The sequence below is a fragment of the Acinonyx jubatus genome, chromosome F2 (genome assembly GCF_027475565.1).
Source record: "Acinonyx jubatus isolate Ajub_Pintada_27869175 chromosome F2, VMU_Ajub_asm_v1.0, whole genome shotgun sequence".
Taxonomy (NCBI): Eukaryota; Metazoa; Chordata; class Mammalia; order Carnivora; family Felidae; genus Acinonyx; species Acinonyx jubatus.
In genome coordinates, this window is record NC_069394.1 from 16,237,088 (window position 1) to 16,250,494 (window position 13,407).

The window sequence follows — 13,407 nt, forward strand, 5'->3', positions numbered from 1 at the left end:
TATCAGAAGTGTGCAAAAATAGGTATGAGGAAGTTCATGGTAGCATTGTCCAAACAAAAAAAAAAAATGGACACAATGTAAATAAAGGACACAGCCTTAAAAGGGAATATTATAAATAACGGTTTGAGGAACAAAGGAGAATTGTCATAACACCAGCATGCAGCATGCTTATTTCTGAATTTGAGGATTAGGAGTGATTTTCTGCCACGAGCATGAATGACTTTACAATAGATGACTGCAGTCCCCAGCCAGAAATACCACCGGAGCAGGCTTTTTAAAAGAAAAGCAACATCAGCAGGCTACACTGTGGGAGTTACCAGTGTCCTCCTCCGTGAAGACTGTTTTTCCAGAAAAGACCTGGTTTCCTATCTGTATTTTCCCAGGGCGAAAGTAGGGTCCATCCAGTTTATTGTCTTTGCAGAGCTTCGTGAGGATCTCGGTGGGTTTGGAGGTGTCTCTCCAGGCATTGTATCCTTCTCTGAAAAGAGGAGGAAGGATGGATAGGGTGAGGCCTGCCTTCCCCTGGGAGGACACCCTCAAGGTATCCAGTAAAAGGACCACCGACGTGGGATCCGTGGTTTCCTTCCGATTTCTTGCCGCTCCATACACTTGGGGCTAATGTGTTTTGTTTTGTTTTCTCTCTGTGGTGGTCAATACCTCAGCATCTGCATGCTCGTATGAAAGGCAGGACTTCTGAGTAGCTTGACATAAAAGTCCACTAAGGTAGTTCTTGGTTTTGCTTTTGTTTTTGTTTTAGCAATGTACCTTAAAAAAATTGAGGGGAAATTCACATAACATAAAATTGAGCAACTCAGTGGCATCAGTACATTCATAATGTTGTGCAACCACTGTCCAGTTTCAAAAACTTTTCATCACCCCAAAAGAACACCTGTACCCACTAAGTGGTTGTTCCTTAGTCCCTGCCTCTCCTCAGCCATTGGCAGCCAGCCATCTGCTCTCTGTCCCTATGGGTTTCTTGGCATGCAGTTCTGCCTTTGTCCTGTCCCTTGCGGAAGTGCCATTTGACTACTTCTTCTAAGAGGAAAGCCTAGCTCATCCCTTCAATTTCTTTGCTCCTTTCTCCCCGTCTTCCCCCACCAAAATCCTAGTGGAGGCTCATGTCACAGGTATAGCGAGTCTAGGTGTGCTGTTTCTCTAATCAGGGATTTTTCTGGTGGTTAGTTTCTCAATCTTCCCAACCCCTTCTTCCCTTAAACACCAGCTGTTTGGTTAAAAAATATTAACTCGCAATGAAATGCTCCCTATGAGCCACGACCAAGACGAGCTTGACTTCTCTGCTCATTGGGACACAGGATCCATCAGAATGAAACTTAAGTATTTAAATCAATCAAAACTTAACTATAAAGTGGTTTTCCTACATTGTGCCAGAGGCATGAGGATCCTGAAAACTTCATCCAAGCCATGCCCAGAGCCATACATACACAGGCCTCCCCAGAAACAGGTGCTCTTGTTTGGTTTTGTTTGGGGGTGCTCCTGGGGGGGGGGGCTCTCATCTATTTGTGTTAAGTTTATTTCTTCCGAGAAAGAGAGCACAGGCATGAGTGGGGAAGGGGCAGAGAGAGGGAGAGAAAGAATCCTAAGCAGGCTCCATGCTGCCAGCACGGAGCCCCATGTGGAGCTACAACCCACAAATCGTGAGCTCGTGACCTGAGCCGAAATCAAGAGTCAGATGCTCAACTGACTGAGCCACCCAGGCGCCCCTATTTTTAAAAATGTACCGAACGAAGGTTGTAACTCCCTTGACTAAACTACCCTGCTCTCTGTTAGTTCTGCCATCAGGAATTCTTCTGAACAGAAGAGACACCACACTGAGACACGGCCTGTGGCTTCCTCCCCTGACTTCAGAGCGAGAAGAGCCAACCATTCTCTGAAGGGCACCTTCTCAGGTACTTTGGATGTGTAAACACCCCGGGGCGGGGGCGGGGGCGGAGGGGGGTGTTATACATTCACCAAAGTCCCCAAAACTGACCTGGATTTCTAGGCTATCAAAATAATGATTTCAAAAAATACTTAATGACACTAAATTAGTGTCACCAATGCTCACAAGAGTAGGTGACAACAAGCAGCTTACAAAATGACATGGATAGATAGTATGAGGCCAACTTTGGGGGAAAATGGCATAGGAAAAATCCTGAAAGGAAATACTGCAGACTTTTTTTTTATATAAGTTATGTCTGAGTGGAATAGTTTGAGCATAACTTTGTGCTTTTCTGTATTTCCTCGATTTTCTGCAATGAGTACATGTTATTTTACATTCAAGACAAATATTTCTAAAATTACACCACGGACATCTAATGAATGTTTTTATGTTTTCCTGGCTGACATTCATAAGATTTTTATTTTTTCTGGAGATATCAGATAAAACACACTTAAAGAAATATAGAGCTGATAGTCTATACTTCGAAATGAAGCAGAATTCAAAATCATTGTAAAGAGCGAGAGCTGGGTCCACTCGTCCCTCTTTGTAAGGCAGGGATAGCACCTCACGGGCTTGAGAGAACTGAATGAGGTGGAGTGTCTGCCATGTCCCAAGCACTCAGGAGAGTTCATTATAATTGACTGGGATTTGGGTATTGGTATTCTGCTAATAATTCTCCTAACGTCAGTCTTCGCCAGGCAAGTCTGCCCACTGGGCCCGGCCAATTGAGTGAACGTGTATAATTCAGCTCTTGACTCTTGAAGACCCTGCCCTGGGTTCTGAATCAGCACTGCCTCCCCAGCCTCAACCCTGGAGTTCAGTGAACGATTTCCCCAACCAGCCCTGCTGACATGGAACCCCCCTGGCACATTCCAGCTGGCCTTCCCAGAGCAGGCCGGTGTGAGGCACGGCTGCTGAACACCAGCAGTGCCCCCCCTCCCCACGCCCCCACCTCCCAGCTCCCCGTAGGAAGAACCTACATCTCGTACTGGCTCTGCAGGCCACAGATGGCTCGGTGTCTGCTGTAGAAGCGGCTCTCCAGGTCGATCCGGGTCTCGCCAATGAGGTCGTCTGTCCCGATCATGTCATGGTCGTAGATGAGGATGGAGAGCAGGGACTCCTTCGGGAACGTGGCCTGGATCTCAAATGACCTGTGGTCCAAGTAAAGGCATTAGGAGTCAACAGCATCTGGCAACACAGGGAGCGTCTGCCAGCTCTGCTTTTAGCTAGCCTGTGGTTCTCACGAACTCGCTCAACACTCAGCAACTCAACGAATACTTAGCAGGTATTTATTTGGTTTAGCGTTTCATTGAGATTCGATCAATTTCCAATTCTGTGGTCAGTTTCCAGTAGCCCATAGTCTCCCCTTCCATGGGCTGTACCCTGCAATCATCCAGGGTGACGGCAAGATGGGTGTGAAAAATCTGGAGGGTTTGCTCTTGAACAGAACTGGCTTCCAATGTTTTCTTTTTCTTTTTTTTTTAAAGTAGGCTCCATGCCCAGCGGGGAGCCCATCGTGGGGCTTGAACTCACAAACCTGAGATCAAGACCCGAATGGAGATCAAGAGTTAGAAGTTCAAACGACTGAGCCACCCAGGTGTCCCCTAACTTCTAATTCTGGATTTGAATCTGTAACTTCCCAGGTTTAAAACTTTGGGAAAGTTATTTCATCCCTCTCAGCCTCCTTATGTGTAAGTGGGGATCAATATGTCTTCTTTGCAATATAGCATGGTCGTTACATGTGATATTGTTCACACAAACCACACATTTAGCGTCCAGGTGTTCAACTGGTCCCCAATCACTGCCATTCCCTTTCCCCTACATTGTTCCTTTGTCAGGGAACGTCAGCTGAGTTTGTTTTAAATGAAAACCCCTTGGAAGATGGAAAATCCCAAAAACAGAATTGCAGGACTACAAAGCCATCTCTGGAAAATTCTGAGCCCCTCGACAACAGAGACCTGCCTCCTTCAGCTGCATTGCTGAAGCCCTTGCTTCTCCTGCAGAGAGCACACAACTGAATGTTCCTCTGAACTGGAAGGGATCTCAGGGATCAGCATATCCAACCTCTTCACTTTACAGATAAGGAAATTGAAACCCAGAGAACATAAGTGACTTGCCTGCACCTGACCATTAATCAGGTCAAACTAGGATCAGTGCCAGCTCCCTGACCCCCTAGCTCTGAGCTCATTCCCTGATGCCACACCAATGCAAGGTGCTGAAAGGAGAAACAGTGCTGTGGGGTTTTCTGGGACAATGTGTTATCCATGCTGCTGAGCATTAGAGGAGATAATTAAGAAATATGTTTTGAGTGGATTTGGCGAAGTGTCTTTTCGAAAGCATAGTCAAGGACGCACCAGTGTTCTCCAGCTGTTTCTAACTCTGGCTGCCCTGGGACAGGTGGGGTGGGCTGGTCTGTGAGTGAGGGGCCAAGAGGAGAAGGGAAGGAAGGGAGAATGGAAGGCCCCGTTACTTCCTTCCACGTCCGCAGGCCTGTCTGGGCTGCTGCCTTGCGGTCAGACCCACTTAGCCCTGGCTCTCACCCTCCACTGTGGCAGCCACTCCAATCCCAGCACAGCCCTGAGCCAATTAACCCTCTCCCGAGAGAAAGAAGCAAAAACACCACAGCTCCACTGACTGTAACAGACTCGGCAGGTCTAGAGATAGGGCTGTGCGGGGAAGAAACCCACGTGTCTTCCACTGGAAGGCACAGCATTGCCTGGGGCTCCAAGATGTCGATTCCCAACTATACTTGATATTCTGGACGTGTCTCACAAGGAAGTCTCCAGCCACTATCTCTGGGGCTGGCTGTCACACAGCTGCTACCAGCAAGGAAGACTTGTTAAGTGCTTAACTACCCTGGCAACCATGACAGAAGACCCAGTTGCTTTGGTCCGTCTTCCCAAGTGGAGTGTTCATAGATTAACCTCTCCTGACTTTTCACTGGGGTGTCATTAAGAGAGCTACCCAAAATAGCTCACCATGGTTGGACTTCCAGTCACTGGGGGAAAAGCTAGGCTTATATCAACTTGTGTGCCAATGAGATACTACCTCTAAATATAACGGTGGTTGAGAAATGAGGAGGCCTTGGGACACCTGGCTGGCTCAGTCAGAGGAGCATGCGACTCTTGATCTCAGGGTTGTGAGTTTGAGACCCACGTTGGGTATAGAAATGACTTAAAAAAAAAGAAAGAGAGAGGGAAAGCATCATGAAATGGGTAAAAATGGGGCCTTATTGAAACACTTCAGTACCTCTAAGCTTCAGAGGAAAGATGTCCCATTCATCCATTCTTTTATGTATTCATTTGTTCATTTGACGTTTATTATGCACTCACTGTGTGCCAGGCACTGTGAGTTAAGAAAATGAGGAAATGCCAAAGTCTGTGGACATGCACCACCTCAGGATGATGCAGAGTGGCAGGGCCCATTAAATCTGACTGGAAACTGAAGGTTCGTCCATCCATCTGTTCATCCATTCATGCATTCTTTCTACAAATACTTGATGAGCATTTATCTGCTCTGTTGTAGGTCCTAGGGATGCAGCATTGAACAGACTAGACCAAGTCCCTGCTCACATGGAGCTTACCCTCTTGTGGGGAGATGAGCGACAGCCAAAAAACACAGAAGCATATCAAGGTATGTCAGAGACTATGAAGGAAAGGAAAGCAGGCAAGGTGCCGGGGGCATCACGGGGTGGAGCCTGTGACATCCTCATTCAGTGAGGTTACAAAGAGGGATCCCCCAGACCCCAGGTCAGGCACAGGGGCCCTCTACTTTGCCTGCTGGAACACGCAGGACTGAGCCAGCAAATTCTGTCCCTGAGTAACAATGAGAAACGCGTCCAACAAAACATCTAGGCATGGAGGGCTTCCAGAAGAGGTACCACCGTGCCAGAGGCTGGAGGGAATATTCCATCATCCTCTTCTTTTGTTTACCACAGCCATAAATGAGGGTCATGAAACCAGTCTAATTCATGGCACTGAGGTAGCTAATAAAAAGTGACTACAAAGGACCTGGGAAATGAAGTGCTAGTTACAGAAAAGGAAGGCAATAATAAAGGTCATCTCTGCATCAGGGAAGCAAGGGCAAGTTTCCCTGGCACCACTGTTTTACTCATTCTCATTAATGGGAACAGGCAAGATCATTTATTGCTTCATTTCCTCCAGAGCAATAAAGTGTTAAGAGGTTGGTTCTGATCAAATGTCAGAGGGCCCACTGTGATCACCAAAGTGTAAATGAACCTAAACGAGGCTGATGGAGAGTTCATCTCACGCTCCTTGTTATGCAAGAAAAAGAGAAATTGAATAAAGTTAGGACGAATCCATTGCTAAAATGATTATCACGGGGGAGAGGAAGGAAGCAAATGTGTTCTAAGTATCAACTATGTGCTAGTGGGGACAACGTGCTGTATGTTTAATCATTTAAAGGTCACTGGGAGTCAAGTGTCATTATTAGTGTTTGATCGAAAAACTGGGATCAGAGAGGTTAAGTCTCCTGCATAAAGTTACACAGCCTATACGTGGCAGAACGTAACCCACATCTACCTGACTCCATAGGTAGCAGGTCCACAAACCCAAGGAGAGAACACAAACGTGCCGCCTCCTGTTAGAAGACAAACAGGGGCAGTAGGGTTGTGTGAACCAGAGAACACCTCATCCACCTGAACATGCACAAATGCAACGCCTGTTGTAACACTTCACAGGAAAGCAAAACACAAGCAGAGGACACAGTTCAGTTGGTTTACTTCAGGGGTCACCTCAAACGAGCTGCAAAATTATAGGATGGAAAATCCCTTTGATAGGAGACAAAAAACCAAAGGTGTGGCCCCTTCTCCCCTACTCATGAGCTGTGTGAACTTGAATAAGTTTCTAAACCTTTCTGGGCTGCACTTGCCTTTTGTAAAAAGGAAATCTCTCTGTCCAAAGGAATGAGGCTGAATCTGATGACCATTCAAGGTGCCTCTTAAATTTGAGATCGAGGAACACCATTCTTGGAAAACTGTGGGCATAACCAAATTCCTAAAGGGACCAAGGAAACAATCTGGCCCTTCTCCACTAAGGTTAGGTTTGATTGGCTGTTACCAAAGGCAGAGGTCAGCTCTTAACCTCTTGCCACATTCACTCAGACACACAACATACACACCAGTCCCCCCACAGAAACACAGCAGGAGCAAATGCACACAGGACGGCACATCACAACCCAGATAGCCACTGACCTTCCAAATACTGGGTTCAGTTGTTTGGGGATGTATTTGTCCCGGTCTTTGATTTCTGTTTGGCCAAGCTTGATCACAATGTAGGGATCTGCTTTGCCGTCCGGATCAGCTGGGCTGAGATTAAATGCCTGGAGAGGAGAAAGAGAACCCTTGTGGCCCAGTGGTTCTCAACATTGCCTGCACACTCAGATCACCTGGGAGTTTTAAAAAATATGGATGCCCGCGTCCCATCCGCAGATTCTAATTTAATCGGCCTTGAGCTTTGGGACTTTTAGAAGCTCTCTAGATGATTCTAGTGTGCAGCCAAGGTTAAGAACCACCGCTTTAGCCTCTCCATTCTGCCGCTGAAAGAAAACTTATCAGCTTTTCTCAAGTCGAACTTTCCCTAGAGTCATCTCCCCAGTGGAAAGTAGCACTTGACAGAGTAACGAGCACCATGCTGGACAGGAGCCAGAAGGCATGACTTTGAGTTCTGATCCCATGTCTTATGTGATCTTGGGCATCTATCCGTAAAATCATGGGGAAGGGGGCACCTAAAGGCTCACCCCACAACTGATGGGCTCTGAATCCATGACTCCATCAGGCCTGCATTTAGCACTGGCCAGGTGAGTAATGGTCTGTTTCTCAGAGTGAGGTCTGCTTCCAGACAAGCTGGGCCTAAATTCACCACAGGGAAATGCTTTGTAAGGGAAGACCCGGCGAGGGGGCTGGAGAGGAGTGATAAAATGGAGAAATTCTGCAGAGATGAGAGCTGAGTGAGAAACGATCCTATTTTTAGGACTCTGGCCTACAGATGGAATGTAGAAGCACACAGAGCTCTATTTTCCAGGGTGTTCATTTGGGCACTGTTTAAGAGCCACATTTGTAAACAACCTGTGTGTCAATTACTTAGGGAGAAACTCAATCCAAAACACCCCTTTCCTCATTTGCTCTCGCCACATCATCGAATTTTAATTCTTTACGTGGCAGTTATCTCTGACATTTATCTCATTTATCCGTTCCTCTGTTGATTTTTTATGCTGTCTTCATCCCCACACCACCCCTGGCTGGTATGTAATCTCCATCAGAGCAAGAGCACGGTCTATCGCATTCATTATATTATCTCCAGGACCTAGAACAGGGTCTTAGGATTTGTTGAAAGGATGAATAAATGGATACTACATTAATTCAAGAAAACACTACGTGGCTACTACAAAAAAGAGGAACACCTGTATGTACTGATCTGGAAAATATCCAGGTGATACTTAAAAAAAAAGAGAGAGATTACTATGTAATGCATGAAGCAAGACTCTGTTAAGTAAATACTTGGATGTAGCTATAGACTAGTATAAATACAGTTGATTCTTAAAAACATGGGTTTAAACTGTGCAGGTCCACTTACACATAGGTTTTTTTTCAATAAATACAGCATAATACTGTAAATGTATTTTCTATTCCTTATGATTTTTTTAAATGTTTATTTATTTGAGAGAGAGAGAGACAACATGAGTGGGGGAGGGCAGAGAGAGAGGGAGTGAGAGAATCCCAAGCAGGCTCCACACTGTCAGCACAGAGCCCGACGCGGGGCTCGAACTCACGAACCGTGAGACCACGACCTGAGCTGAAATCAAGAGTGAGACACTTAACCTACTTTACTGTAAGAATACAGTATATAATACAAATGATATACACAATACATGTTAATTGACTGTCTATGTAATCAGGAAGGCTTCCGGTCAACAGTGGGCTATTAGGAGGTAAGTTTGGGGGGGGTCAAAAGTTATACATAGATTTTCCACTAAGAGGGGTTGACACCCCTCACCACTATGTTGTTCAAGGGTCAACTATGGATCTGGATGTGTTTACATATTCATAAGAAACGTAAGTTATTTCTGGGCATAGAATTGCAGAGGTGAGGAGATTTGATTTCTTTTTCGATGTAACTTTTAAGTCGTATTATTTTTTACATTTTTGGATGTTTCATTAAACGAAATTAACCTTTATTTAGTTCGTTGATTAAATCTTAGCGTGAGACAGCAAATCACACAATCACTGTTACTAGCACTGCCAGTGAAACTCACTGACTGTCCCTAATTGCAGGGAATCTATCTTCTCTGCAACCAGGGCCACCACCAACTTACTCTCCATTTGTCCAAGCCCCGCCCATCCTCCAGTTCCAGCCCACACCCTCCCACCCCCATGCTGCTTCCTGAGCAGGAGCCTCATCTGTACTCCTGGCCTTTGTCTATAGGATACCAGACACATGAAATGCGTGCTGTGGATATTTGCCGAATGAGCAAATAAATAATAATCCTCTCCAATCTCTGTGGTCCAAGATATTTCTCCCTCTCCTTCCTACTGTTCCTACCCTCTATTTCTGGATTCCCCAAAATATGCTCCAAAGAACCATAGTTCTGTGGGATTTTCTGCAGAGGGGGGAATAAAGGTGTGGGGCAAGAAGTTTAGGAAATGCTGCTAAATATTCAATAAATAGGCTTCTTTCCTTCTGGAATTCTCTCATACTTTGAATGTGCTAATGGGCTTTGTGCATCTCAGGGGTTGGGAAAGGGAAAAATAATTATGTGCACTATTTCTCAAAGTTATTTGAACACAGGGTCTGCTTCCTGAGGAATGCATATTAATGATCTCTCCCACGCCATGAGTGACCTCCTGAACAAAATGTTGAAAAGGTAGTCTAAACTATCCTATGGGTGGGTGTTTAATATAGATGACCCAGAACTGCCAATGATTCTTTATAAGTACTTCTAATCTTTCCAACTAGATTGTCACTTCCTTGAGGGCAGAGACCCTGTTTTGTTTTGTTTTATTTTGTTTTGTTTTGTTTTGTTTTGTTTTGATCACCACATCCTTGATGATTAGAACATGCCAGACACATGGTGCTGCAGAGGACACATGGGGACCGCATCATGGAAAGGCAACATTTTCATTTTCCCTGAGTATTAGCAAATAATTTATCTTTGTTTTATGCTTCATTTATGTTTCTAAAAAAGGGTGTAGGCAATTTAAGCAAGGACTTGGTATAAAATAAGACTACTGCAATCAAATAAGATTATGAAAATCAACTCCAAGGGCAGGAGATGAAAACAAATACATGAGCCACAAAGGCTCAGCAGAGATTTGCTTTGATTGAAAATTAGATCTGGCCCCAAGCTTCCAGGCAATCAGGTCAAAAAGTTTCATAATCAAAGTGTAGTGCTCTCCACCAAGAAACAGACTCTTAACTGCAGAGACGAAACTGCTGGTTGCCAGAGGGGAGGCGGGTGGGGGGACGGGGGGAAACAGGGGATGGGGATTAAGGAGGGCACTTGTCCTAATGAGCACCGCGTGATGTATGGAAGTGTTGAATCACCAAATTGTACACCTGAAACAATATTACACTGTAGGTTAACTAACTGGACTTTAAACAAAAACTTACAAAAAGAAAAAAAAGTATAGTGCTCTCATTATCAGAAAGCAAGAAGCCTAGAGCAGAAGCAATATTTTTCTTGGAAGTACACTCAAAATGAAATTTCTCACTGCAACAGTGGAGAGGCATCGCCACGGGGGAGGACTTCGCAGTGACGGCTGCCCTGGTCAGCCCTGGTTCTGCTCTCTTGCCTGTGAGCTTCCTGTTCCAGCCTTAATTTGGTTTTCTCTCCAGCTATCAGGCAACCACAGAGAGCAAATGAAGCCACCCAGAGCTGTCTTACCTGCCCGGGAAGTATCTTCCGTAAGTGAAAAGCCAGCAAATGTGCATGTTACCAACCAAACTTCATACCCCTGTTATGGTTTGCAGTGTGTGTTCTCAAAATGCTGTGTTGAAGCCCTAACCCTTAATGTGACTGTATTTGGAGATAGGGACTTTAGGGAGCTAATTAAAGATCTATGAGGTCATAAGGGTGGTGCCCAAATCCAACAGGACTAGTGCCCTTATAAGAAGAGGAAGAGATACCAGGTCTCCCCTTCCCTGTCTGTCTGTCTGTCTGTCTCTCTCTCACTCTCTTGCTCACTCACTCACCCTTGCTGTGTGTGCATGTGTGTGTGTGTGTGTGTGCGTACACGTGCACAGAAGAAAAGCCATGTGAGGACACAGTAAGGAGGTGGCCATTTACGAGCCAGGAAGGGACACCTTATCAGAAACCAACTCTTATGGCACCTTGATCATGGACTTCCAGCCTCCAGATCCATGAGGAAATAAATGTCTGTTGTTTAAGTTACCCAGTCTGTGCTATTTTGTTACGGCAGCTGGAGCAGATTAAGACAGTCCCTCAGAGTAAACAAGGGTGGCTTACCGCAACAATGTACACCCTGATCAGGACTTTGACCGGGTGGTTGGGAGGAACCCCTTGCTGGATTCTCAGCTGCCCAAAGTCCTCAATGCTGGAATCCGTGGGGCTCTTGTAGATGCAGAAGGAGCCCTGGAACCGCAAAGCATGACTCAGTGAAACAAGACGGTCATGTGGCCATCAAAAGCCATCGAGGGCATAGTGCTGGGAAAATGAGCATCACCTGGGACCCAGCATGACCTGGGCTGGCATTACCCTTGCCTCTGGGTGTCCTCAGGCAACTCACGTAACCTGCTTGTATCTGAGCTTCTTCACGGGACATCAGGGAATCGGTATTGGTGCAGTGACACCCCCCTCACATTGTCAGGTGAGGAACATAAACAGGAGCATCAGATAGGATGCTGAGTACCTTATACAAAGGGGCGCTGAGCTGGTACTTTCTCCCACCACCTCCTTCAAGCCTGACTGCAGTATTTCCTATTTTCAGATGCCGCCACTGAGGCTCAGGGAGGTCAAGTACAAGATCATGAAGCTAGCTAGGATTATGAGATTGAGAAGTGGTGAACTGCGGTACCTACACTATTTCCAACATGCTGCCCTGCGTCACATGGCCAAGCACACCGCAGTTCAGAGTAAGTGCCGACCCCTGCTTTGTGGTACTGCCACCAGGAGTCTGCCAGAATGAAGGGCTAGTGTTGTTTGATGGTTTAATTATCCAATTGGTAGATCTGTATAGATCATATACTGGGTAGGTCAGGGGTGGAAGAAGCAAAATAAAATTCAGTGATCCTTTTAGGTAACAACTCTATCTCCTTATATCCCATCAGATTGAGTTCCAACTCACTTCCCTGGCCACAAACCAAATATCTCAAAAGACAGGGCTAAGCCTTATTGAGTTCTAGAAAGGGTCTTGTGTACAGACTAAGGGATCTTCTTACACACTTCCCACACCGCAGTCTCATTAACAGAACTGAGTCGTATCTGACATTTTACAGACAGGAGACCCAAATAAAAGAGTTCACTTTGGAACTTGCCTTAAACTTCCCTATGACCCGGTCCCCATCGAGGCCATGGTCATCCTCTGTAGATTTGCCTCTGAAGAGTTCAAAGGTTTTCACCCAGTCTTCAAAATGGTTGAATTCACTCTCAAGGTCACCATCATATATCTTTAGGGAGAAGGGAGAAGAGTGAGATCAGAGGAAGGAAGGCCCAGGACTGATTAAATGAGAAATGCCAAGATTCTCCAAAACCAGCCTTGATATACACCCACTGGAAAAATCTAAGAAGCCACTGTTAATTTATTGTTAGCAAGATAAGGAATATGATTGAGTCAGAACTCCTAGAACTACCTACCACTCTGAAATTTATAAAACCTTTTGGATAAACTTTGAAGTTCCAACAAGTGTGGCTACACCAAAATTAAAAAAAAAATTTATATGGCTATAAATATGAGAAACTTTTTTATAGTGAATTGATGTCATTTGGTTGTTGGACATAGACTAATATTCTGAATACATTCAAATCAGCAAATGTTCATTAAGCACCTAATTCTTTACACATAAGGTGACAGAATATTTGTTTTTGTTACCATACATACAGTCATGGATTTTTCAAGTGTGAAGTTATGTATATACACTTTAGAAATGCAAAATCAAGTTGAGTTTTAGGTTTGGTAATATAATTGAATCACATAGTCAAATTTCCTAGCAAAATTACTTATCCAAATTTGTTATATGTAATTTTCATACTCCCAATTTTTTTTCTTTTTTTTTTAAAGTTTACTTATGTATTTTGAGATAAAGAGGGAGAGAGTGTACACGCACATGAGCAGGGGGAAAGCAGAGAAAGAGGGAGAGAGAGAGAATCCCAAGCAGGCTCCATGCTGTCAGTGAAGAGTCCAATTCAGGGCTCGACCCCAAGAACCATGAGATCATGACCTGAGCCAAAATCAAGAGCTGGATGCTTAACTGACTGAGCCAACCAGGAGCCTC

General features: G+C 45.1%; 1 protein-coding gene across 4 annotated transcripts in view; it reads right to left on the reverse strand.

The window, feature by feature from the left end:
- The window catches only part of FER1L6 (fer-1 like family member 6), a 155,496-nt gene that overhangs the window by 25,490 nt on the left and 116,599 nt on the right, over window positions 1-13,407 (reverse strand). For all 4 annotated transcript variants that reach the window (XR_008292528.1, XM_027063947.2, XM_053208155.1 and 1 more), the window contains 5 exons: window positions 12,451-12,582; window positions 11,423-11,548; window positions 7,152-7,279; window positions 2,920-3,090; window positions 318-478 (listed from right to left, as the gene is read on the reverse strand). Coding sequence is in view for 3 of the 4 variants with exons in the window: in XM_027063947.2 (XP_026919748.2) it covers window positions 318-478; window positions 2,920-3,090; window positions 7,152-7,279; window positions 11,423-11,548; window positions 12,451-12,582 (718 nt within the window). In the remaining variant the exon portion in view is untranslated. The remainder of the gene's footprint in view (window positions 1-317; window positions 479-2,919; window positions 3,091-7,151; window positions 7,280-11,422; window positions 11,549-12,450; window positions 12,583-13,407) is intronic.